The 26,961-nt window shown below is 39.1% G+C and overlaps 1 protein-coding gene and 3 long non-coding RNA genes across 4 annotated transcripts; 2 read left to right on the top strand and 2 right to left on the bottom strand.

Moving 5' to 3' along the window:
- Positions 1-3,211: 3,211 nt before the first annotated feature.
- LOC144005419 (uncharacterized) lies at positions 3,212-6,703 on the top strand. Its single transcript, XR_013279561.1, has 3 exons — positions 3,212-3,420; positions 4,906-4,968; positions 6,476-6,703. It is a non-coding gene; the product is annotated as an uncharacterized LOC144005419 (long non-coding RNA).
- LOC144005420 (uncharacterized) lies at positions 6,425-9,475 on the bottom strand. The gene is made up of 3 exons (XR_013279562.1): positions 8,994-9,475; positions 7,264-7,334; positions 6,425-6,993 (listed from the first exon to the last, which is right to left on the bottom strand). It is a non-coding gene; the product is annotated as an uncharacterized LOC144005420 (long non-coding RNA).
- Positions 9,476-13,234: 3,759 nt separating this feature from the next.
- LOC144004763 (uncharacterized) lies at positions 13,235-18,603 on the bottom strand. The gene is made up of 3 exons (XR_013279441.1): positions 16,900-18,603; positions 15,196-15,279; positions 13,235-13,808 (listed from the first exon to the last, which is right to left on the bottom strand). It is a non-coding gene; the product is annotated as an uncharacterized LOC144004763 (long non-coding RNA).
- A 298-nt stretch (positions 18,604-18,901) lies between these two features.
- LOC144005362 (uncharacterized) lies at positions 18,902-26,663 on the top strand. The gene is made up of 4 exons (XM_077503487.1): positions 18,902-19,969; positions 20,336-21,780; positions 24,771-25,454; positions 25,832-26,663. Exons 2-4 carry the CDS (start codon positions 20,405-20,407, stop codon positions 26,529-26,531), a joined length of 2,760 nt encoding a protein of 919 aa, XP_077359613.1. The 5' UTR covers positions 18,902-19,969; positions 20,336-20,404; the 3' UTR covers positions 26,532-26,663.
- Positions 26,664-26,961: the final 298 nt, after the last annotated feature.

Genomic DNA, 26,961 nt, shown 5'->3' with positions numbered 1-26,961 from the left:
AAATATGAACATATCCAGTTAAATGTTCCGTTTTATTGACATACTTGACTATTTCTTTTATTTCAACAGGGCGGCACAGTGGTTTCGGCCTTCCTGGGTCAGGTTTGCATGTTCTCCCGTGCATTCGTGGGTTTTTTCCAGGTACTCTGGCAGGTTCACTGCAAGCTCTGAATTGTCCCTTTTGTGTGATTGTGTGTCGTTGGTTGGTTGTCTCTGTGTGCCCTGATTGGCTGGCAACCAGTTCAGGGTGTGCAGAAACTATAGGAAGTTTTTTTTTTCTTTTTCTTTCTTTCTTACTAGAGGAATTCAATCGGAATTGGAAGTCTGAGGAAATTTGATGGTGGGCTTTAATTAGGTCCATCCATCCATTTTCTTGACCGCTCATTCCTCACAAAGGTCATTGGAGGTGCTGGAGCCTATCTCAGCTGGCTTTGGGTAGTAGGCGGGGGACACCCTGGACCGGTTGCCAGCCAATCGCAGGGCACACAGACGAACAACCATCCACACTCACAAGCACCCCTAGGGACAATTCGGAGCACCCAATTAACCTGCCATGCATGTCTTTGGAATGAGGGAGGAGACCGGAGTACCCGGAGAAGACCCACGCAGGCACGGGTAGAACATGCAATCTCCACCCAGGAAGGCCGAAACCTGGACTTGATCTTGCGTCCTCAGTACTGGGAGGTGGACGTGCTAACCACTCAACCACTCTGCTGTGGTTTAATTATTTAACTGAATTCTTCAAAACAGATGGATAAAATTTGAAAAAAAAAAACAATATATATATTCCTTTTTTTTTTTTTTTTTTTTTTTCTCCAAATAAGAGTTTATGGGTGAAAAATGTGTCATCCCAGCCAGATGATCCATTGAATTTCAAGCGCATGTGATGAGTTCACTGTTGAGTTTTTTTTTTTTTTTCCTCCTCTCTCTCTCTCACCATTTCTGAGTTTGGATGTTATGGACGAGTTTGACTCGTGCTGTATATATTGTTCCCAGAATGCATTGCGTGGCACAGTTAACGCATTCAACCGCCATTTTCACTGAAGCAACCCCCTTCGCTCCCGGCTGTTTTCCTGGATTTTAACTGATTTTTGCAAGGCCCACCGAATATTGTGTTTTATTGTTATAAAACCATGGAACCAAGCAAAAGACAGATTAGCATCTCTACCTTCAACAGGAAAAAAAAAAAAAAAGTCAATTTCTATCCATTTCCGTTTTGCAGCAATTAGCATTAGAATATAGTTAAGTTTTATCATTAATCACACATCTGTTTAAAACTGTGGGGGAAACAGCTTGTTGCAACAGGGCCCTGGTTGAACTCTTATACTCACTGCCACCTGCTGGCCGTTTTTGTAATCACTACCATTGCCTCAACAGTTCTCGTAAGTTCAGAGGCTGCATCAAAGCCTTCTGTATGCTCTCTTGGGGAACAAATTAGTTAATGTTATCAGGATTTTAATCCTTCTCATATCTGTTGTTACCAGGAATTAATTTGTCGTATTTAACATGTTTATGTCGGTCTATGATTAAAAAAATAAAATACATAATTAATTAATTAATAAACAAACCGTAACTTTGAGTTGTGTGTAAAATGATGCCATCCAGGACGATTCCCCGTACAAGTTGCATTGCTCATCTGAGGAATGCTTGTGAGATTATAAATTTATATGTTTTGATTGTGGTCAGCTGATTAATTGGTCCGACATTTTTTTACTTTACAAAATCATCTTGCGGGCCGGGTTAAACTCCTTTGCAGGCCTGATCTGGCCCGCATTTCAAAAATAGTATTCAAATGAGTCAAAATATCATCTCGTGCTAATTTATTCTGCTCTATTTGATCAGCCAGAGTCAGCAGAGTGGGCAGAAACACCGGTGAAGTCCATCGTTCCTTCTGCTGCCGCCTGTCGACTATAACAACGGCTATGACCTGTGTCTAAGAAAACTAATCAATCGTAGGATCAAACAGGAAGTCCAACCCACTGACTTTGATTGACAGACCAAGTCATTCAGCTGTGAAACGCCATTATGTAAAAGAAGACTATTGTGGAAAAGAACATTATGACATAAAAACTGACTATAAGAAAAACGTTTTCTTATCAAATAAAACCTTGGAAAATAAATTAAATGTCATTATTTTTTAAAAAGTATGATGTTAAAATAAATATTTATATTAAATATTTAAGCAAAATAAAATAGTTGCTACATATTAAAGAATAGTATGAACACTTTTCATAATAATACTAACGCCTCACTTTACAATTTACAATACTATATAATTGTCCGTTATTTATCAAAAGGATAGTTATTTCAAAATTGTGTTTTTATTTAATGAATTTTGACACTTGGGCTTCCATACATTGTGTCTGCAATGAATCTGCTGCAAAATCGGCTTATACCTGTCAGCCCGTCTTTCAGATGTCAATGTTGCAAAATGGTGCTAAAGGATGGACGATTGGCAGGATTTGAATGGATTTTTAACTGTAATTAAATAAAATAGTCCCTCCTACTGCACGAAATGAATCATTTTTTAATCACGGGATCCCTTTTTTTTTCTTTCTTTCTTTCTTTTCTTTTCTTAAAGTCCACCGGGTATCCAGATTGAAACTGGATGGCTTTTTTGTCGCCTGGACAGTCATAAAGCATATGAAATCAGATTTTTGCAAGACGGATTGAAACCACATTCTGGAGGTAATTTCTTTCATATTTCATTTGAACAGAATGTGGCTCATTCTGAAGAGCCTTGAATAGATTACTTTTGACCGTCCATGAAATCGCTCTAAAGCAGGGTCACTTGATTAGTCTGTACTTTAGCCAAAAGGTCTGTATCTAAAAAAAATAAAATAAAATAATTATAACCTTCCGAAGAAACTCAGTGATTTAATGCGTTTTATGACTACAATGTCAAATGAGGAATTGTTGAATGAGTAAGAATACCCGGATTAAAAAACAAAACATAAGTGACCACTGGTTTGTGCGAACAAAGGGCGCTTGGCAAATTCGACCACTTAACCGGAAGCATAAGCGCTTGTGACCGCGCATGCGCAGTTGCAATTCCGATTTATTTAAAATGTTTAAAGTTTAAACTTTAAATTCTGCATGTACCGTTTGATACACATTAATGACAAATTTTCCCTCTAGTTTGTTATTCACGACGGTGTTTATTAATATTTTAGTTAGCGCCTCGATTCAGCTGCGACCCGGAAGTTGAACACCAACCGGAAAAGGAAGTAATTTTGTTTGGCCCCAAAAAAAAGTTTGGCTTGGCGTTTTGTTTGATTCTAGAACGTTAGTCGACATTTTTTTGTATTGTTTACATGCACATACAAAGGCGACCACAATAACGGAATATTGTCTCCACGTCGGCTGCTGCTTGTCTACCTGCACGTCAGCTAAAGAAAAGTGGCGACGTGTTGTGGAAAGGTAACTCGTGCTCAACTTTTCCACGTTTTCACTGCATGGTACTCTAAAAGTACATTTTTGTTTAGAAAGAACCATCGTCTCATGTTTAGGGTGTCCTCGGTTGACTCGATTAGATAAAAACATTTATGTGCGTTTACATAATCTAACGAGACACGACACGATACGGTTTGGCAAAGTAAAATGTGTTTATTAGTCTACGTGTCAAAAACGAGAAAGTGCGAGATAATAATAAATACAAAAAATAACAGACAGCAGGATAAAAGAAAATCTAATTTGAGCATTTGAAAATGTTCGGATTGTTTCTGGTGCCTTGTGGGATTAATTTTCTTTATTTATTGTTTTCGATATTTTATAGGCATTTCATACAGTTTAGTAGTTCCCCGTATAATTTCATGCAGGGAGATAATGGCAGACCGTCACGTACGTTGTGTTACGTTATGTTGATTATTTATGAATGAAGAAAGCTATCTAGTTTTATACTCGAGTAAATTGTGTTTTATCAGTCACGGTCTGCGTTTCCCCAGTAACCTGTATATATAACTGGATAGCCGGTAGCCCATACATGCCCGTGCAAGATGTTGAAGTCACAGGGCGGCCATCTTGCTCCTCTCACCTCGCGAGCAGACTACTGTATAAACGGTACACTATACGTACAGATGAGACATACTGCTCGTAGGCAGTTATAATTCCTTAATTAAATAAAATATAAATGATTCCTCCTGTAAACATCATTAAACATATAATTTCTACATGTATTTAAGGCAAGTTGTAAAATATCTGAAGTCCTCTTGTTTATGTTTAATGAATTTAAAACATAAGAAATCATGTTGTTTATGCTAAGTATTGTCTCAAATATTCTCCAATTTCGATACTGTAAATGTATAGCATTGTATGCGAGAAACGTTTCTTGGGAGGAGCAATATGGCGGCCTTGCGGCTTCAAAAGTATCGGCCTATCGGCTAGCCAGTCATATATTCAGATCAGTTGTGTTTCCAAATGGGTCGCCGTTGTAGAGTGACGTCACACTGTAGTCCATAGGTGACGTTGGACTACTGATTTCCAAATTCAATTGGGCGTTGCCGTACAAACTTCCTGGTTTGAAGTCGGAAAAGTCCGACCGTCCTTGAATGCAGCATAAGTTCCAGAGGGCGGGGCAGCAGCAGTTGGCGAAGGCCGGTCTTGTGTGGGTGATGGGCGTGAGAAGGGTGGAGTCAGCGGAGCGGAGTGAGCGGGAGGGGGCGTGGCTTAGTTTGGAAGGCACTCACCTGCTTGCTGACTGCATGTATCACCTTGCATTCTATGAAAAATCATCAACAGACAGAATATCATCAAATTTGAATAATATGACATTTAGGAAGTAGTGATGTGAATATTTAAGAGTTTTTCAATGGTATGAAAACTTTTTGTTTTATGCAAATGAGCAGCTCTAATATGCAAATGAGCTTGACTGACTGCTTCCGTTTGTGTTTTGTTGACATGATGGAGGCCGTTTGGGACACGGATGGCTCTGCCACACAAGCATGCACCTGGAAAGCTGCTTTTCCACAGGTGAGTCGACTTTTTTCACATGCTGTGTCCTTGACCAGGAGTGTCTGATGCCACTTTGCCATTTGGCAGTGCACGCTGACTTGCTGCTTGATGTACTTGGACAAATAACAGAACAACATTCAATGCTACGCAACTTGTGCTTTTGTTAAAAAAAAAAAATCGCAAATGATTGAAAAATGAATTATTTGGAAAATATAAGCAATTTATTTTTTCAAGTGTATTTTTAAAAACTTGCCTACATATTAAAATGAATAGTATTTGTTTAAAAAAAAAAAGTTAAATCAAAGCAACGTCTTTCCAAATGTATTTAGAAAAAAATTGCCTACTTATTAAAATAAATATTTGATTAAAAACAATTAAATTAAAGCAACTTCTTTTTTCAAATGTATTTAAAAAATGCCTATTTATTAAAACAAATACTATTTGTTAAAAAATCAAAGCAACTTCTTTTTTTCAAATGTATTTAAAAAAAAAATGCCTACTTATTAAAATAACTATTTATTAAAAAAAAGTTAAAGCAACGTCTTTTTCAAATGATTTTTAAAAAAAAATTGTCTACTTATTAAAATAAATACTATTTGTTAAAAAAAAAAGGTAAATCAAGGCAAATTCTTTTTCAAATGTATTTAAAAAAATTGTCTGCTTATTAAAGGGATCGTTCGGATTTTTTAACATGAATCTCAATTTGATCCTCACCTCCCGTGTGTGCGATCAGCACTGACTTACCCCTGACAGCGTTAGGTGACACCAGTTCTGGTTCGGTGTTGGACGAGAGGAAAATAGTCCAGCAAGCTGGCTGGGGTTTCGGAAATAAAGCGTTTTTCTTCTAAAAACTATTTGTTTTCAAAAGCGTGATATATTTCCATCACAATACTCTTTCCTGAATAAAGTCAGACCCCATTACCGCCAGCCACTACTTTTCTGTTCGTTCGTATCACTGCGCGGCGCCCTGTAGAGCGCTAACCGACGCACTGCAGCCAGCTAGCTGATACTTCCGCCTTCGAAAAGGCAAACAACTTCAGGCGGAAGGATCAGCTGGCAGCAGTGCGTCAATTCGCTGTCTCCAGGGCGCCGCGCAGTGATACGAACGAACAGAAAAGTAGTGGCTGGCGGTAATGGCGTCTGACTTTATTCAGGAAAGAGTATTGTGATGGAAATGTATCACGCTTTTGAAAACAAATAGTTTTTAGAAGAAAAACGCTTTATTTCCGACACCCCAGCCAGCTTGCTGGACTATTTTCCTCTCGTCCAACGTCGAACCAGAACGTGTGTCACAGAACGCTGTCAGGGGTAAGTCAGTGCTGATCGCACAAACAAAATCAACGTCAGGGTTTCAGCACCAAAACTAAGGTAAATGTACCTTTTTGAGGGTCCTGAGTGAAGCGCAGTTAAATGCAGCATTTTTTTTTTGGGGGGGGGGGGGGGGGGGGGGGCGTCGGCTAGAAAAAGAGACAGACATGTTCAATAGGTTTTATCTAATGTTCACGTCAGCCATTTTGTTTTGCAGCATGCTCAAACCCAGCCATGGCCAGCCTTGGACAATTGTTGGTCCCCAGGCAGCTCTGCTTCAAGTCAAGAGGCCTTTTTTAGGAAAAGCAAAAAAAAAAACAAAAAAAAAAAAAAGGAAAAAAAAGCAGGATGTCAGTAATGGTCAGTGCAAGTCTCATGACATGTCCTTTACCCTCCTTCAGTCATCTTCACCATGTGCTGGAACGAATTAAAACATGAAATCACATTTTAACGTGTATGAGTGTTTGTGTGTCACCAGTGACGAGAACAGGACTCAGCTGGACACCTGCGGCATGCTAGCTGGGCTGAAAAACACGCTGACATTACATAGTTAGCTTCGAAATATGGCAAGTACGTTTCGCAAATGGAGAGGGGGGGAAAAATAGGGCAAATAGACAAATTGATTTCAAGGGGAGTCCATTCGCTTTAAGATGCAAGCCTGTGGACAAAATACAAGTTGATTCTCATTACAAACGTTAATTGGCAACCTACCTTCTGCCAAACTGTTCCCTTCTCCTGGAAAGGGGAAAGAAAAAGTGCCTTCCTTAAGTTTCCATGTACCGTTTAATAAACTAAAAGTTTGAACAAAAAAGTACTTGCCATGAGCATTTATTGCCAAACATGTCAAATAAACGAGTTTGTGTCATTTTAGCACGCGGTTGACGTTCATTGTTGGAGCAAACATTTTAGCTTGCATGCTAGCAAGGCGTTTGCATGCTGAAAAGGTCAACATGTTAAAACATATTTTAAAAAATACCAGTTAAAACGAAGTTAAATTCAACAAACCTGTTGTCAAAGCTTTTGGTCATCTTGCCGAGATGCGTGGAGAACAGCAGGCGGACGATGTCGACTTCATGCTGGTGAAGAAAGAGGAAGATCGCTCATTTGATTAGTCGCACCTTAAATAGGTTTTCGTCATCACGTGAATTTTTTTTCAAAAGCTTTATTTAACCAAGAGAACAAAAAAAAAAAGTTTCGAAATTCAGAAAAAAAATTCAGGGGGTTACCTGACACGGGGCTCGAACCCTGCTCGTCTGGGCCGGAGACTGAGTAGCTATTCATTCACCCAAACTGACTTGCGCTGTTTTTCCTTCGTGGCATAATTATTCCATAGAGTGACAAATGCCGGCGATCTACAACTGATTCTATGAATAGAACCGAAAATCCGAAAGTTGTCAAAGCCGAGATGGTCGAGTGGTATACGACATTGCCTTCGGTTCACTTGTTCTCGTGTTCAAGCCTCGTTTTCTGCAACCTTTCCATTTCGTCTTTATGTTAGTTGGAGGCTGCGCAAGCGAGGTTCGAACCCGAATCGCTTGAACCGGAGGCAAAGTTTTATACCATTCGGCCATCATAATTGAAGGTGCTCGCCGCTTTACATTGTGTATTTTTTAATTTCCGCATTAGTATAAGAACTCAATAAATATGACAAGATCCAGTTTTTGGAGACGTTGAAACTTGGCCGAGTGGTTTGTAACAAGGTTTTCGGAGTCAATGGTTCCGTGTTCGATACCAGGTCTTTCCTGCTTTTATGGGATTATTTCTCAAATGATTGAAAATGATGGAGACGGCGGGGATCGAACACGGTAACACCGGTGCCGGAGTCGTTGTTTTATTCCATTTGGCCATCTGCTCACTGTGGTTTCGGCCAAAATTCATGAAGGTGATGAGTACTTATCTTGTAATCCGAAAATGAGTTGGCTTGTTCAGGGGCACCCCAACCTTCACCAGCCATTAACGGCATCAAATGCTTCTTTCTTTTAGTTATTATTTTTTTCTGGGTATTACTTTCAATTCCCGCATCCTGGTAGTCAGCTACGCAATCTTGTCAAGTAGGAATCGAATGATTGTTTCAAACAGCTCACGAACAAGTCAACCCTCTTCCCACCCTGAATGTAGTTACTCCAGTCACCCACCGGAGGGCAGTATTGCATCGTCTCTCACTTGCTTCCTCTCAACTTTCACCACAACTTTGATTGAATATATATATATATATATATATATATATATATATATATATATATATATATATATATATATATATATGTATGTATTTCCTTGGCGGCTTTAATGATGCGCGTCTTATAACGGCACGCTTATTGTTTGATCACATTGAACAATTACATACAAGCCGAAACACACTAGCCAGTGGTGGCCAGTCAGTTTTTGGAGTGGACATGCTAAAGTGTCACATATGCGAGCGGCCGCAAGGGCGCAAGCAGAAATTTTTTGGGGGTATTTTTATTATTAATAATACAAAGTCCAATGCTTTTCAATGCATGGATCACAGAGAGCTTCCTTTCACCGTCATGAGTCTGACTATGTGGTGGTTGTCACGTTATCTATTATTGAATTAGCATATAGCATTTTAAACTAGCTAAATAGGTGGCCATTCGGCTAATTTATGCTCATTTGCTTGTGCTGCATGAGACATGCTACTTTACAACAAAATGATTATAAGTAAGGAATAGAGGGCAAACAACCAATACAATTTCACTGGATTCATAATAAATTACCTGGCTGGTGGAGGAGCAGGGGAAGAGATGCGTGGGTGTGTCTGTCTGTCCCATTGCGACCAACGGTGGTGAGAGAGAGAGATAGAGATAGAGAGAGAGAGAGAGAGAGAGAGCGCTCGGATGGGTGCAACACACGCACACACGATGGATTAATCATGTAGATTTTTCTAAGATCGAAACGAATACGGGGTTGGCCTTGGTCGTTGATCTCATTCATTGCCATCTACAAATTAACTCTCTATTATTATTATTATTTTTAATGCACTGGACGTAAGGAAAACCTCATTCAAATAGTGACCAGCAAGTATTGAGATGAAGAAAATAATGGTAAGAGGTGGAGTTGCCAGCAGATGGCGACAGTAGCTTTGATCAAAGGAGGGCCAGCATGTAGGCGGAGTAGAAGAAGTCCACAGTAAACAAGGAAGAAGGTGGAGCATGTGGAGTTCGACAACAACAAACAAAAAAAAGCACTGAATAAATGAAATGATGAAAGATAAACTGGATGCCGTCAGATAAGGAAACCAGGCTTGTGATATTAAATGCAAGTGCAGCAACAAAAAAAGTATTTTTTTGTAATGTACCTTTTCCCTTGCGTTACATTATTGTGGATCCAGCACAACAACCACACAAGCTTCTCCTGTTTGCAGCGTAAAGAACGGTAAGAATATTTTGTTTCTTCAGATTGCAAGAAGTAAATATGTTTATGGTGATTTTCATTCATTTGTAATGTGCACAACAGTGAGAAGACGTGGAGATGATGATGATGATGATGATGATGATGATCCATCCTGGTGATTTGTGTTCATCGTGTTTGCACAAAAGGACGACAATGCTTTCACCTGCTCGACCACACCCAAAGAAAGTTTGCGCCATAAAAGTTGGACAAGACTGCATACGAACTTGTAAATAACTCAATTTGGAAAAATGTTAAATTAGGAAATGGATACTTGGGTAATTTCATAGTTAGATCATTGTGTTTTGGCATCAATATCTTTTTTTTTTTTTTTTTTTGAAGAAATAACTGTTTATCTTGGGCCTGTAATAAAAACAAAAAGTAATGCTGTCAAAGTTACTTGAAATGCATCTTTTTCACAAAACACTTGCTTTGTTTTTCTTTTTGGTGAACAAAAAAATGTCTTACCGTACATGGATGTTTAAAAAACAAACAAACAAAAAACGCCTTACTAAACATGGTTGTTTAAAAAATGCTTTACTAAACATGGTCGTTTATATACAGTATTAAAAAATAAAAAAAGAAAGAAAGAAACGCTTTACTATACTTTTTTTTTTTTTTTTTTTTTTAACGTTTAAAAACCCTGGTCTGTTTTTTTTCTTTTTTTTTGTTCTAAGAAAAATAAAAACTCCCCCGCCTACTGCTTAGAGCCAGCAGAGATAGGCGCCAGCATCCCCCCGCGACCCTTGTGAGGAATAAGCGGTCAAGAAAATGGATGGATGGATGGAAAAATAAAAACGTACAGTTTGTGGACTCTAGTTTGAGAAGCAGTTTTAGGGTGAAAACTTTTAACTTGCTGTTGAGCACTGATGAATCAATCGCTAGACTGACTTAATTGTTCTTTTGAAAGCAGACAAAATGTCGTTTTGACTTTTTTTTTCTTTAAGTGTTTTGTGTTCACCTCATGCACTTTTTTTTTTCCTCCTGATCTCGGTTTTGTGCAAATACAAAAGTTATTTAAATCTATCCAGACGTGGTGTGGTTTGTGTTGACCAACAAACACTTTTGCCAACGCGTGTCATTCCAATGACAGCTCGTCAGCGAGATCTGGAGAAGCCTGATGACGATCCTCACCCACTTTGGAATATGGAGACGACGTGGAAAACAGGCTGGATCGATTGTGTGCCCCGAGGAAGGACCAGGGCTTCACAAACACTGTTCGAGACCATCGGGTTCGAAAGTTGTTTGGAATAAAAGTCCTCCACACAGAAATGAGTGGTTTGCGTGCAGTACCACATGTCTCCAGAAGACGGCGCACGCCCTGGCTGGAAAGATGACGTTCAGGTTGAGGACATCTGTGTTTCGGCTCGTTTGTAATTGTTCAATAATGCAAACAATAAGACGCGCATCATTAAAGCCGCCAAGGAAATATATATATATATATATATATATACACACACATATATATATAAAAGAGTCGTCCGTGCGGTTGGTGCTCAATCAAAGTCGTGGTGAAAGTTGAGAGGAAGCAAGTGAGAGACGATGCAATACTGCCCTCCGGTGGGTGACTGGAGTAACTACATTCAGGGTGGGAAGAGGGTTGACTTGTTCGTGAGCTGTTTGAAACAATCATTCGATTCCCTCTTGACAAGATTGCGTAGTTGACTACCAGGATGCGGGAATTGAAAGTAATACCCATAAAAAATAATAACTAAAAGAAAGAAGCATTTGATGCCGTTAATGGCTGGTGAAGTTTGGGGTGCCCCTGAACAAACAAACTCAATTTCGGATTACAAAATAGATACTCATCACCTTCATTAATTTTTGCCGAAACCACAGTGAGCAGATGGCCGAATGGAATAAAACAACGACTCCGGCACCTGTGTTATCGTGTTCGATCCCCGCCGTCTCCATCATTTTCAATCATTTGAGAAATAATCCCATAAAAGCAGGAAAGACCTGGTATCGAACACGGAACCATTGAATCCGAAAACCTTGTTACAAACCACTCGGCCAAGCTTACACTGCTCCAAAACTGGATCTTGTCGCATTTATTGGATTCATATACTCATGCGGAAATTACAAATACACAATGTAAAGCGGCGAGCACGTTCAATCAAGATGGCCGAATGGTATAAAACTTTGCCTCCGGTTCAAGCGATTCAGGTTCGAACCTCGCTTGCGCAGCCTCCAACTAACAAAGACGAAATGGAAAGGTTGCAGAAAACGAGGCTTGAACACAAGAACAAGTGAACCGAAGGCAATGTCGTATACCACTCTACCATCTCGGCTTTGACGACTTTCGGATTTTCGGTTCTATTCATAGAATCAGTTGTACATTTCGCCGGCATCATTTGTCACTCTATGGCATAATTACGACTAGAAGGAAAAACCACAGTGAGTCAATTTGGGCGAATGGTTAGCGACACGGTCTCCAGTGCAGAGGAGCAGGGTTCGAGCTCCGTGTCAGGCAACCCCCTGTTTTTTTTTTTCTAAATTTCGAAAGACTTTTTTTTTTTGTTCTCTTGGTTAAATAAAGCTTTTGAAAAAAAATTCACGTGATGACGAAAACCTATTTAAGGTGCGACTAATCAAACGAGCAATCTTCCATTTTCTTCACCAGCATGAAGTCGACATCGTCCGCCTGCTGCTCTCCACGCATCTCGGCAAGATGACCAAAAGCTTTGACAACAGGTTTGTTGAATTTAAATTATTTTTACACTGGTATCTTTTTTAAAAATATCTTTTAACATGTTGACCTTTTCAGCATGCAAACGCCTTGCTAGCATGCAAGCTAAAATGTTTGCTCCAACAATGAACGTCAACCGCGTGCTAAAATGACACAAACTCGTTTATTTGACATGTTTGGCAATAAATGCTCATGGCAAGTACTTTTTTGTTCAAACTTTTAGTTTATTAAACGGTACTTGGAAACTTAAGGAAGGCACTTTATCTTCCCCCTTTCCAGGAGAAGGGAACAGTTTGGCAGAAGGTAGGTTGCCAATTAACGTTTGTAATGAGAATCAACTTGTATTTTGTCCACAGGCTTGCATCTTAAAGCGAATGGACTCCCCTTGAAATCAATTTGTCTATTTGCCCTATTTTCCCCCCTCTCTCCATTAGCTAAACGTGCTTGCCATATTTCGAAGCTAACTATGTAATGTCAGCGTGTTTTTCAGCCCAGCTAGCATGCCGCAGGTGTCCAGCTGAGTCCTGTTCTCGTCACTGGTGACACACAAACACTCGTACACGTTAAAATGTTATTTAGTCTTTTAATTTGTTCCAGCACATGGTGAAGATGACTGAAGGAAGGTAAAGGACATGTCATGTGACTTGCACTGACCATTACTGACATCCTTTTTTTTTCCTTTTTTTTGTTTGTTTGTTTGTTTTGCTTTTCCTGTTTGCAGGTAAAAAAGGCCTCTTGAGTTGAAGCAGAGCTGCCTGAGGACCATGTGTCCATGGCTGGGTTTGAGCATGCTGCAAAACAAAATGGCTCACGTGAACATTAGATAAAACATATTTGTCTCTTTTTCTAGTCCCCCCCTCCCACACCCCCTAAAAAAAAAGCTCAATTTACTGCACTTCACTCAGGACCCTCAAAAAGGTACATTTACCTTTGTTTTTGTGCTGAAACCTTGACGTTGATTTTGTTCTATTGTCCACTAGGTGGCGCCAAAGCATTTCTGGTCATCATGGAGAAACTTGCTGGTCACCATGATCCTTTTTTTTTTTTTTTTTTTTTTTTTTAATGTTTTTATTGTTGCCACATGTTTAATAAAGTGAAGTTGAAGCTTGCCTGGTTCTTGTGCGCTTCTTTCAATGTGACTTGACTGTTCTTGGTCGGCTTCCTGTGAATGCAGTAGCGGCGTCACTGACAGTCCCAGAATTGACTCGCAGGTTCGACTGGGCCAGATTCTTCTCGATTATCCTCCAATGTGGTTTCGAGGAGGAACATGGTGGCCTTCCTGGCGATGCAGCGGCGTGAACGATTTGGCCCAACGTTGTGGGATCCCCTTCTGTGCTGGTTGGTGAGTTTCATCACATTTCAAAAACGTTTGCTGCACAAGTTGACTTGACTCACTGTTGTGGTTTTTGTCTTTAGGTCGGCACCATCTGCTCCTGCTGGCTCAAGACTTCACCTGCTGACAAGGAGATGCCAATCAAGTCATCCAACTTCAATTTTTTTTTTTGTAGTCTTAAGGTAATTTTGTTTTTAATTTAATGTTTTTTTTTTTCAGTTTGCTATTTTTGTTTGTTTTCAATTCAGTTTTTTTTCACTTGGTCATTTTTGGTATGTTTTAAATTGTATTTGTACTTTTTCAGTTTGCTGTTAACATGTACAAAAAAAATAAAGTTGACAAATTGCATCTTTTCCGAACTCTTCTTGTAATATAACAGACACATTACAAAACATTTCTTTAAATGTTTTATAGACATGCACCTGGTAAAATAAAGGGGTGTGGCCAAGTTGCATGGGAGGTGGGGTTATGCAAATTCCTGCGCAGGAAGGGATCTAATTGGTGGTTTCCTACTTAAGTGGCAGAATCTGATTGGTTGGCTCTGCAAGTATGCAAATTACCCTTCCACAGTGATTTGCATAAGTGGGCGTGTCTATGCAAAAATGTCCATTTAGCCCACATTGAGTGTAAAAGTGGGTGTGGCTATGCAAATATATTTGCATACAGCCAGCTGATTGGTTGATTCTGAGGGGTGTGGTCAATTATACAAATTAATTACAAATTTTCCAAGAAGTGGGTGGAGCCATGCCCCTTAATTTGCATGTCAAAGTTTAATAGTAGAAAAAATACTATTTTTCGGGCCTTAAATGGATCGCAAGTGGATAGTTCAGGTTGTCCTCGAAGACGTTTTGGCCTCCGGTCCGAGCAGGCTTCCTCAATCCATGCTTAAAACGTCGCCACCTGGCCTTGAAAAATGAAGCGAGAAAGCCAGCTCGGACGGGAGACCAAAAATCTTCAAGGACAGCCTGAACAATCCACTTGCAACCCTGATAATACAAGCACCTGAATGCATCACACGCACAAATTGTCACACTTTGAACACGTCACAAAAAGAAGACACAGAGACGCTCGTTCCACTTCAACAATATATTTGACCTTTTTTTTTTTTTTTAACACATCAATTTCATGTTGCACTCACGTTACAAACACTGCTTGCACATGACAGGCGCCCTGTTGTGTGTGCGTGATGTCACGTGAGCGCAAGTCAGCCATCCCGTCATCGGACAAAAAACAACTAACAGACAATAACGTCAGTCAATGCTTCTGGACATGTGCGCAACATTTGTTTTCATACTATTATTTTCCACAAGTGTGCAAAAATAACATCCATCGATTGATTTCAAAAATACCTGAAGCATTATTTTTGCAACAATTGTGCACAACAATAGCATTGAATCGAGCACACGTTCATAAGCATCGAATGAGGTTCTGCTGCGTGTCGTACATCAAGCAAGAGGCTTCGTGACATCACGCACAACATTTGCCTTCAAATAGCGCACGCACACACCTGTCCATGAGCTGTCAATGTAGCGCGGACGGACGCGTGTCCTCAAGTCTGTCGGCCACGTGTTCGGCCAACACGTCCGCCGTCCTGACACAAAACAAGCAAAAACAAAATGGTCGTTCACATCAAGTGACTCACAACGCAGCTAAGCCCAATTGCAAGATAGCACAACCAAAAAATAAAAAAAAATGACAGTAAGTCTTGGTGCCAAATTGTCATTAAAAATGTCTCAGTTAAAAATCATAAACAAAGGCCAGTATGTGCAATCATCAGTAAAAGCAGAACAATTTTTCAAACTATTCACATGTGCATTTGAAGTTGTACGAATGCCTTCAACACATGTTAAAGTTGACATCATCTACCTGTCAATCAATGAAGTCCACTTGGTCAAGAAATCAGACTGAGAGTGTACCTAATATTTGGACACTTGATTAGGTACACTTGAGGCTATCGACTGACACCTCATCACTTGTCTATCGATTATCATAATCTATATACATGAGTAAAAACAACAAGCTAACAATTTGGCCATTTTGGAAAAGTCATTGGCTACATGAGTGCAACCAAAAAAAGCAACTGATCGACAACTCTCCATCGGCCAAACACGATTCATCGACTGCACAACGCCGCACGCACAAAACAAGTACATCGTTCAATGCTCATGGACATGTGCTTTTATTTAACTTTTTTTTTTTTTTTTTTAAAACAAATAGCATTTATTTTAATAAGCAGACAATTTTTTTTAAATACATTTGAAAATGAATTTCCTTTGATTTATATATATTTTTTTTAACAAATAGTATTTATTTTAATAAGTAGACAATTTTTTTTTTAAATAATTTGAAAGACATTGCTTTAACTTTTTTTTAATAAATAGTATTTATTTTAATAAGTAGGCAATTTTTTTAAATACATTTGAAAAAAGAAGTTGCTTTAATTTAATTGTTTTTAATCAAATATTTATTTTAATAAGTAGGCAATTTTTTTCTAAATACATTTGGAAAGACCTTGCTTTGATTTAACTTTTTTTTTTTTTAAAAAACAAATACCATTTATTTTAATAAGCAGACTATTTTTTTTTAAATACATTTGAAAAAGAATTTGCCTTGATTTATCTTTTTTTTAACAAATAGTATTTATTTTAATAAGTCGACAATTAAAAAAAAAAATTTGCAAAAGACATTGCTTTAACTTTTTTTAATAAATAGTATTTATTTTAATAAGTAGGCAATTTTTTTAAATACATTTGAAAAAAGAAGTTGCTTTGATTTTTTAACAAATAGTATTTGTTTTAATAAATAGGCATTTTTCAATACATTTGAAAAAAAGAAGTTGCTTTAATTTAAATGTTTTTAATCAAATATTTATTTTAATAAGTAGGCAATTTTTTTTCAAAATATATTTGGAAAGACGTTGCTTTGATTTAACTTTTTTTTTTTAAACAAATACTATTCATTTTAATATGTAGGCAAGTTTTTAAAAATACACTTGAAAAAATAAGTTGGTTATATTTTCCAAATAATTCATTTTTCAATCATTTGCTATTTTTTTTTTTTTTTAACAAAAGCACAAGTTGCGTAGCATTGAATGTTGTTCTGTTGTTTGTCCAAGTACATCAAGCAGCAAGTCAGCGTGCACTGCCAAATGGCAAAGTGGCATCAGACACTCCCGGTCAAGAACACAGCATGTGGAAAAAAGTCGACTCACTTGTGGAAAAGCAGCTTTCCAGGTGCATGCTTGTGTGGCAGAGCCATCCGTGTCCCAAACGGCCTCCATCATGTCAACAAAACACAAACGGAAGCAGTCAGTCAAGCTCATTTGCATATTAGAGCTGCTCATTTGCATAAAACAAAAAGTTTTCATACCATTGAAAAACTCTTAAATATTCACATCACTGCTTCCTAAATGTCATATTATTCAAGTTTTGATGATATTCTGTCTGTTGATGATTTTTCATAGAATGCAAGGTGATACATGCAGTCAGCAAGCAGGTGAGTGCCTTCCAAACTAAGCCACGCCCCCTCCCGCTCACTCCGCTCCGCTGACTCCACCCTTCTCACGCCCATCACCCACACAAGACCGGCCTTCGCCAACTGCTGCTGCCCCGCCCTCTGGAACTTTTGCTGCATTCAAGGACGGTCGGACTTTTCCGACATCAAACCAGGAAGTTTGTACGGCAACGCCCAAATGAATTTGGAAATCAGTAGTCCAACGTCACCGATGGACTACAGTGTGACGTCACTCTACAACGGCGACCCATTTGGAAACACAACTGACCTGAATATATGACTGGCTAGCCGATAGGCCGATACTTTTGAAGCCGCAAGGCCGCCATATTACTCCTCCCAAGAAACGTTTCTTGGTATACACTCCTATACATTTACCGTATCGAAATTGGAGAATATTTGAGACTATACTTAGCATAAACAACATGATTTCTTATGTTTTAAATTCATTAAACATAAACAAGAGGACTTCAGACATTTTACAACTTGCCTTAAATACATGTAGAAATGATACGTTTAATGATGTTTACAGGAGGAATCATTTATATTTTATTTAATTAAGGAATTATAACTGCCTACGAGCAGTATGTCTCATCTGTACGTATAGTGTATCGTTTATACAGTAGTCTGCTCGCGAGGTGAGAGGAGCAAGATGGCCGCCCTGTGACTTCAACATCTTGCACGGGCATGTATGGGCTACCGGCTATCCAGTTATATGTGCAGGTTACTGGGGAAACGCAGACCGTGACTGATAAAACACAATTTACTCGAGTATAAAACTAGATAGCTTTCTTCATTCATAAATAATCGACATAACTTAACGTAACACAACGTACGTGACGGTCTGCCATTATCTCCCTGCATGAAATTATACGGGGAACGACTAAACTATATGAAATGCCTATAAAATATCGAAAACAATAAATAAAGAAAATCTGCGAGAGCGCAGGTTTTCTGGGGGGCAAAACTAGTTTTGAGGACCGAAAAAAAAAAAAGTTATCACTATCCACCAGTTTGGTCGTTTACTTTCGCCTCGAACGCTTTCGGGAAAAAGCAAGTCAGATAAATTCCGAATATCCTCGAATGCAGCATCAACTAATCCCACAAGGCACCAGAAACAATCCGAACATTTTCAAATGCTCAAATTAGATTTTCTTTTATCCTGATGTCTGTTATTTTTTGTATTTATTATTATCTCGCACTTTCTCGTTTTTGACAAGTAGACTAATAAACACATTTTACATTGCCAAATCGTATCGTGTCGTGTCTCGTTAGATTATGTAAACGCACATAAATGTTTTTTTATCTAATCGAGTCAACAGAGGACACCCTAAATATGAGACGATGGTTCTTTCTAAACAAAAAATGTACTTTTAGAGTACCATGCAGTGAAAACGTGGAAAAGTTGAGCACGAGTTACCTTTCCACAACACGTCGCCACTTTTCTTTAGCTGACGTGCAGGTAGACAAACAGCAGCCGACGTGGAGACAATATTCCTTCATTGTGGTCGCCTCCGTGCACGTAAACAATACAAAAAATGTCGACTAACGTTCTAGATTAGAATCAAACAAAACGCCAAGCCAAACTTTTTTTTTTTGGCCAAACAAAAGAATTCATTACTTCCTTTTCCGGTTGGTGTTTAACTTCCGGGTCGCAGCTGAATCGAGGTGCTAACTAGTTAAAATATTAATAAACACCGCCGTGAATAACAAACTAGAGGGAAAATTTGTCATTAATGTGTATCAAACGGTACATCCAGAATTTAAAGTTTAAACTTTAAACATTTTAAATAAATTGGAATTGCAACTGCGCATGCGCGGTCACCGGCTCTTATGATTCCTGTTCAGGGGTCGAATCTACACAGATCGCCATCATAATGCATTAGAAATAACCGAAAAAGAGTCATTTTTTATTTTGTGGTCAATTTTGGGTAATATGCCAGGCGCCATTGGTTCGCACAAACCAGTGGTCACCTAGGTGTTTTTTTGTTTGTTTTTGTTTTTAAGTCCGGATATTTTTTCTCATTTAACAATTCTTCATTTGACATTGTAGTCATAAAACGCATTAAATCACTGAGTATCTTCGGGAGGTTATTACTATTATTATTATTTTTTTTAGATACAGACCTTTTGGCTAAAGTACAGACTAATCAAGTGAGCCTGCTGTAGAGCGATTTCATGGACGGTCAAAAGCAATCTATTGAAGGCTCTTGAGGCACATTCTGTTCAAATGAAATATGAAAGAAATTACCTCCAGAATGTGGTTTCAATCCATCTTGCAAAAATCTGATTTCATATGCTTTATGACTGTCCAGACGACAAAAAAAAAAAAAAAGTCATCCAGTTTCAATCTGGATGGCCGGTGGGCTTTAAGAAAAAAAAAAAAAAAGAAGAAAAAAAAAAATGGGATCCCGTGATTCAAAAACGATTCATTTCGTGCAGTAGGACGGACTACAATTTTATTTAATTTACAGTTAAAAATCCATTCAAATCCTGCCAATCTTCCATCCTTTAGCACCTGTACCATGTCCTATTTTGTTCATGTGTGGGTTCAACAGACGGCAAGAAGCTGGCGGTTTCCACCAAGTTTCTTCATTAACCTTTTCGGCACATTCATTTCCTTTACCATTCTGGCCTTCACAAAAAAACATACCAGCAAACCATCCAGTTACACAACATGGTGAAGCCAGTTTGACGGGTTTGTTTGCTGTTTAAGTGAGCTCTTCGTTTCTTGTCATTGTTTGCTGCACATCGAGCACCAACCAGGAAGGGTAAGCGGCTATTCCCTTTCAACACCTTATCTCCTCCTTTTCTTATCTTTTCAACTTTTCTTTGTTTCTTATTCTTTTTCTTCTCTGAACAAGTTTGCTTTTAGGACTAATTTTTGTCTTCCTTTTCTTTGATTTGGTCTATAAATGAAACTGATGTGCCTTGTTTTTGTTTTTCTTCACTTGGTTTTAGTCTGAAGTTGGATTTAAATATTTTTTATGTGCAAGAGGTAATAAATCCTTTTTGTGTGATCCAAGTGTGTGTGTGTGAGATCCAATCGGGGTGTGGCTGCAGTTGAGTCAGAAAACTAAAAGAGGAATTGTATTTGGGGACTTTTTCAAAATATTTCCTTCACTTGTGACTGACAGATGCACTGCAGCTCTCCTGAGAGTGAACATTGGAAGCTTGTCGACTGATTCTCTGTCTTCGCAAGGACCATGGCCAGCCGAGTTGAGGACCATCTCCAATGTCCGACCTGTTTGGAGATCTTTCAAGATCCTGTTGTGCTGCCGTGTAGTCACAACTTCTGTCGTGCTTGTGTGCAGAAGTGGTGCAAGGAGAAAGGAAATCGAACGTGTCCAGTCTGTAGGACGGAGTTTAGATCAATTGATATACCTTTGAACTTGGCCCTGAAGAACGTGTGTGAGGCCTTTTCACAAGCCTCAGTAGAGTCCGACGACATTTGCAGCTTGCACAAGGAGAAAATGAAACTCTTCTGTTTGGACCACCAGGAGCTTGTGTGCCTCATCTGCAGAGATGCAGAAATCCACACTGGCCACAAGTTCCGTCCGCTCGATGAAGTTCACAAAGATCACAAAGACAAGCTCCAGGGCAGCCTGCAGGAAACAAAACAAAGGCTGGAAGATTACATTGAGACAAGAGATAAGTGCAATGAACAAGCGATGTACATCAAGGTCCAGAGGGAGCAGGTGGAAAGCAAGATTAAGAAGGATTTCGAGGAGCTTCGTCGCTTCCTGCTGGCTGAGGAGGAGGCCAGGTTGTCTGCTGTGAGGGAGGAAGAGGAGGAGAAGACTCGGATGATGAAGGAGAAGATTGAGACTCTCAGCAGAGACATGGTCGCTGTGTCAGACGTGATCAGAAGCACAGAGGAGCTGCTGACCTCTGACCTCATTTCCTTCTTGAAGAACTTTCAGACTGCGATGACCAGAATCCAGAAACTGCCCGATGGCCCCAAGCTGCTCCCAGGAGCTCTGCTGGACGAAGTCAAGCATGTTGGCAACCTCAAGTTCAGCGTGTGGGAACGAATGAAGGAGACGATCTCCTACAGTCCTGTAATTCTGGACCCAAACACGGCCGGTCCAGAACTCAGTCTGTCTGAAGATCTGACCAGTGTGAGTTGTCAAGAAGAACAGCAGCGTCCAAACAATCCAGAGAGGTTCAAGTGGGAACGTGTGCTTGGTTCTGCTTTGGCCTCGGGAACGCACATGTGGGATGTTGAGGTGGGAGACAACAATGACTGGTCACTGGGTGTGGTGTATGGGGACCCTTGTTTGCCAAATTACATGACAATACGGAGCATTGCATTTCGTAATGATAAATACAGAAAGTTTGGTGAGCAATTTGGATCGTGGAATCCACCAGTGAAGCTGCAGAGGATCCAAGTTCACGTGGACATGAACAAAAGGTTAATTTCATTCTATGAATCTCGTACAAACACTGAATTGTGCAAAAAGAATCCTTTCAAATGGCCACGTTTGTCTGACAACATGAAAATGTTTCCTTACTTTGTGACACGGGATAAAATTCCGCTGCAAATTATTCCACTTGCATGTCGTGTTACGACTCAAAGTCCGTGATGATGTTGGAGATGTTTTGCTCCCATAATTGTCATCAGTCATTTTGTATGAGATTTCTTTTTCCACTCAAATGAATATTTTATATTGGCCTGTTCAGTAAACTTAAAGAAAAATACATTTAAAGCCCATAAACATAAAGAACACACAAAGAATGTGTCAGAAATATCTCAATCTGAATGAAATGTCATGTTGTGGTTTGCCAAAATGTAATAAATAAATAAAAGTGCCTTGAAGTATTTATTTGACTGTTCATTCAATAATTTTAGTAGTTAATAGTGATGGTTTCTTTATAGTTGCCTATTTCAATATGAAACTATTTCAGCATTGTTTTGTTTTAATGTTTTAATATAGTTTGCTGCTTATTTATTTACTCAATTATTTCAATCTGTACTTTGTATTTAAATCATTCCATCCATTTTCTTGACCGCTTATTCCTCACAAGGGTCGCGGGGGATGCTGGCGCCTATCTCAGCTGGCTCTGGGCAGTAGGCGGGGGACACCCTGGACTGGTTGCCAGCCAATCGCAGGGCACACAGAGACCAACAACCATCCACACTCACAAGCACACCTATTTCTTAATACAACCATTCAGTAAAAATCAAGTTTTTCCAACTTTAAATTAAAAAGTACTTCCTTCATCCACAAATCATGGGCTGGGGAGTTTCCACCTCAATAAAATGAGCCTACAAACTCGTAAAGTCGTAAAGGCCAGGGACTGCTTAAGGGGACCGGATGAAGTTGTGTCAGGAGGAGCACCGAAGATAACCGAAAGCGAGTTAGGAGGAATAGTTTGGCCATATGCTTGGCTAAGTGTAATAAAAACCTCTCTGCAATCTGCACTTAGTTTGGCGCAAGCCCAAAACATGTGAACATGATTTGCCGGTGATTGCCCACACCTATTACAAATGTCATAAACTGCTGGATAGATTTTAGACAATTAGCATTTGTATAATGTATTTTATAAAACCTTTATAAAAGAGGGTGTAGCGTGGACTTCACTTCACAAATATGGCACTTTACTGTACTTTAAATTATTTAATTAAATCTCCAGTGTAATAACCTTTATTGATTTATTATTATTATTATTATTATTATTATTATTATTTCAATTTACAGATTGACTGAATTATTTTTTTATTTTATTATCTGTTCTCATTGCTGCTGGACATGTAAATTTCCCAGAGGGAGCCATCCCAAAGGGACCAATAAAGTCTAAGTCTAAGTCCAAGTTTTTCACACGCCCAGTATAAGAGTTTCTGAATATTGGCTGCCCAATATAATAATATTGTCTGAAATTAGGTAGGGCAAGACCGCCATCACCTTTGGAGAAATGGAGTATTGATTTACAGATTCTTGCAGACTTTGCACCCCATAAAAAATGTGAGATAGCTTTATCCAGCTTGTCAAAGAATGACTTAAGGAGAATGCGGACATGTTGAAAAAGGTAGAGAAATTTAGGAACAACAGTCATCTTGATTAAATTCACACGTCCCTTTTTAATTAAAATTAGTAAGATATCTTGTATTTTTGATTTTGGTTGCTTTTTTTTTCCTTTCAAAATCAAGAAAGTTTTAAGGCGTCTTCACCCATGGTGACATAAAATTCTCTGTCAGTGAGGTAAAGTTGAGTAGAGTTGAGTTGAGAATAAAAAACGTTCAGCTACACTCGAATTATTATTAACAGTGAAGAGCTGAGGTTTTAATCTACTAATAAGAAGACATTTCAGTCATAAATGGTCAAATAAAAAGGTGTCATTATTTGACAACTTAAAAGGTATGATTTGTTTAAAAAAATAGTTATCTTCCGTTGTAAAATTAAATAAATGGTCAAATATATATTTACATATTTTTAAAAAATATTAAAGTTGGTTTCATTTTTAATTAAGGAAACATTTTAACAAATATTGAAATAAAAAAAAAATATTTTTTTTTTTCAATTTTACTTACCCTTTCCAGATAAGAATCAATAAAATCAAGCTTTATTTCATTGTTTGTCTTTTTATTTTGAAAGGAAAATAATGGAACCAGTTGTTTTGTAGCGAGCAATAACGGGAGTCAGAGGCGGCGTGTCAAACCACGGAACCAAGTGCTGGCGCTTTTTTGTCATCAGCTTTCAGTGTCACCACACACACTTCACTAACCTGCGCGAGGGAAGCCAACAGGACCCAACTACTTCCGTTCCGTTCGTCACAACAAAACATTCCCGGAACTCCCCATTGGCCCAATGTTTCGTGGGTGAATTATGTTCCACTTGATCGATTTTAAAGCAAGGCAAGTTTATACACAAGGCAACTCAATGTGCTTTACATAAGGAAAGACAACACCTAGAAACATCAACAAACACAGCAGTTAACAATATTCAGATGCAAAAAAGATAAAAGTACAATACAAAAATTACTAAAAGAACATACATTGACAATATTTAAGTATTTGCTTCCAAACGTAATCTACCAATTACCAACTACTAATTTTCGAAAGAGGTGTGGAGTTTTGCTATGTGGTAAAGCAAGTTTGGCAGTTTGTCTGCCATTTAGGTGAAGCTGTTTGAGGTTCTGTTTGCTGCACATTGAGCGCCAAGAAAGAAGGGTAAGCGGCTATTTCCTTTCAACATCTTTTCAACTTTTCTTTGTTTCCTATTCTTTTTCTTTTCTGAGCATGTTTGCTTTCAGGACTAAGTTTTGTTTTCTTTTTTTTTACGTCGGTTACGGATGAAACTGATATGCTTCTTGTTTATGTTTTACATTCTTCATCTTCACTTGGATGTTGGATTTAAAATAGTTTTTTTTTTTATGTGAAAGTGGTAATGCATAGTTTTTGTGTGATTCCAGATTACGGGGTGCGGATGCAGTCAAGTCAGGAAACTAAAGCAGGAAGTCTACTTGGAGACTTTTCTAATATTTCCTTCACTTGTGACTGACAGACACACTGTGGCTCTCACCTGAGAGTAAACGTTGGAAGCTTGTCGCCTGAGTCGTTCTCTTCGCAAGGACCATGGACAGCCAAGTTGTGAACCATCTCCAATGTCCGACCTGTTTGGAGATCTTTAAAGATCCTGTCATGCTGCCGAGTAGTCACAGCTTCTGTCGCGCGTGTGTGCACCAGTGGTGGGAGCATAAAGGAGATCGAACGTGTCCAGTGTGTAGGACGGAGTTAAGTTCGATGGATCCACCTATGAACTTGGCCCTGAGGGACGTGTGTGAGGCCTTTTCACAAGCCTCAGTGGAGTCAGACGACATTTGCAGCTTGCACAAGGAGAAACTGAAACTCTTCTGTTTGGACTACCAGGAGCTTGTGTGCCACATCTGCAAAGATGCAAAAATCCATACTGGTCACAAGTTCCGTCCACTCGATGAAGTTCACAAAGATCACCAAGACAAACTCCAGGACGGCCTGCAGGAAGCAAAAAATAGACTGAAAGATTACATTGAGACAAGAGAAAACTGCAATGAACAAGCGACGTACATCAAGGTCCAGAGGCAGCAGGTTGAAAGCAAGATTAAGAAGGATTTCGAGGAGCTTCGCCGCTTCCTGCAGGCTGAGGAGGAGGCCAGGTTGTCTGCTGTGAGGGAGGAAGAGGAGGAGAAGACTCGGATGATGAAGGAGAAGATTGAGACTCTCAGCAGAGACATGGCCGCTGTGTCAGACGTGATCAGAAGCACAGAGGAGCAACTGACCTCTGTTATGGAAAATAATTATTTAACATGTATTAACATAAGTTTGTACTGTATTGTATTATGGATACCTGGAGTTTGTTTCACTATGGACTGCTCATTCTTTGTACATGAAGGAATAACAAAGTGACGTTCACTAATAAGCTTGCTCGGAAGAGACTGCATGTCTTCCTGTCCAGTTGACCCTCCCTTCGCCTCCCAAATTCCTAAAAGAATCTTGCTTTCGTCTTTCTGCGCACTCTCTCACAGACCACTATCTTGTACACTGCTCTGTTAGACTTGTGTATATTTGAAGCTTCAAATATAAAGAAACCCAAAAGACAAATTGTTTTCCAGACTATTTTATTCATCTCGCCTAACTGCTGAAAATTCCACAACACCTCTGACCCCGTTTCCTTCTTAAAGAACTTCCAGATTGCGATGATCAGAATCCAAAAGTTGCCCGGCCAGCCCAAACTGCTCCCAGCAGCTCTGTTAAACGAACCCAAACACGTTGGCAACCTCAAGTTCAGCGTGTGGGAACGAATGAAGGAGACGATCTCCTACAGTCCCGTCATTCTGGACCCAAACACGGCCGGTCCAGAACTCATTCTGTCTGAAGATCTGACCAGTGTGAGTTGTCAAGAAGTACAGCAGCATCCAAACAATCCAGAGAGGTTCAAGTTGGGTTGTATGCTTGGTTCTGCTTGGGCCTTGGGAACGCACATGTGGGATGTTGAGGTGGGAGACAACAATGACTGGGCATTAGGGGTTATATGGGGGGACCCTTGTTTGCCACATGACATGAATGCGTGCAGCATTGCATTTTGTGATGATAAATACAGAAAGTTCGCTAACTCACTTGGATCATGGAATCCGCCAGTGAAGCCGAAGAGGATCCGAGTTGACCTGGACGCGAACAAAAGAAAAATTTCATTCTCTGAATCACGTACAAACACTGAATTGTGCAAAACGGGTCCTTCCAATTGGCCACATTTGTCTGACAACATTAAAATGTTTCCTTACTTTTGGACACGGGATAAAATTCCTCTGCAAATAATTCCACTTGCATGTCGTGTTACGACTCAAAGTCCGTGATGATGTTGGTGTTTTGCTGCCACAGTTGTAATTGGTCATTTGGCATGAATTTTTTTTCCCACTCAAATGAATATTTTACATTGACCTGTTCAATAAACTTGAAAAAAAAAAAATTAAAGCCATTTCTGAGTACATGTGTGGTCAAGTTTGCAATCATTTCTTAACGGGAAAAAGGCAGCCTCAGCAGACTGGCTGTAACCATTCTGCTATGTTAGATGTTCTGGTTCTTCAGCTTCTTTAGTCATCTTCATATAGCTATGCAATCTGAATGCGAGTGGGAACAGAGCAAAGCATTCTTCATTGCAAGCAGAAGCAGTTCTTCATTGCAGCAAATGTATAACTTAGTATTTACAATTATTCCTAATTATTTATATATATATATATATATATATATATATATATATATATATATATATATATATATATATAT

This window comes from Festucalex cinctus, chromosome 17 (assembly GCF_051991245.1).
Source record: "Festucalex cinctus isolate MCC-2025b chromosome 17, RoL_Fcin_1.0, whole genome shotgun sequence".
Lineage (NCBI taxonomy): Eukaryota > Metazoa > Chordata > Actinopteri > Syngnathiformes > Syngnathidae > Festucalex > Festucalex cinctus.
The sequence above is the reverse complement of the archived record's forward strand: the minus strand, read 5'-3'. Positions and strand labels throughout refer to the sequence as shown.

What these genes read in the sequence shown, in the direction of transcription:
- LOC144005362 (XM_077503487.1), top strand. Translation starts at nt 20,405, where the DNA reads ATGGCCAGCCGAGTTGAGGACCATCTCCAATGTCCGACCTGTTTGGAG. An exon ending in CGTGTTACGACTCAAAGTCC is followed by an intron (nt 21,781 to 24,770) that starts GTGATGATGTTG and finishes TCTCTTCGCAAG; the next exon opens with GACCATGGACAGCCAAGTTG. An exon ending in AGAAGCACAGAGGAGCAACT is followed by an intron (nt 25,455 to 25,831) that starts GACCTCTGTTAT and finishes AAAATTCCACAA; the next exon opens with CACCTCTGACCCCGTTTCCT.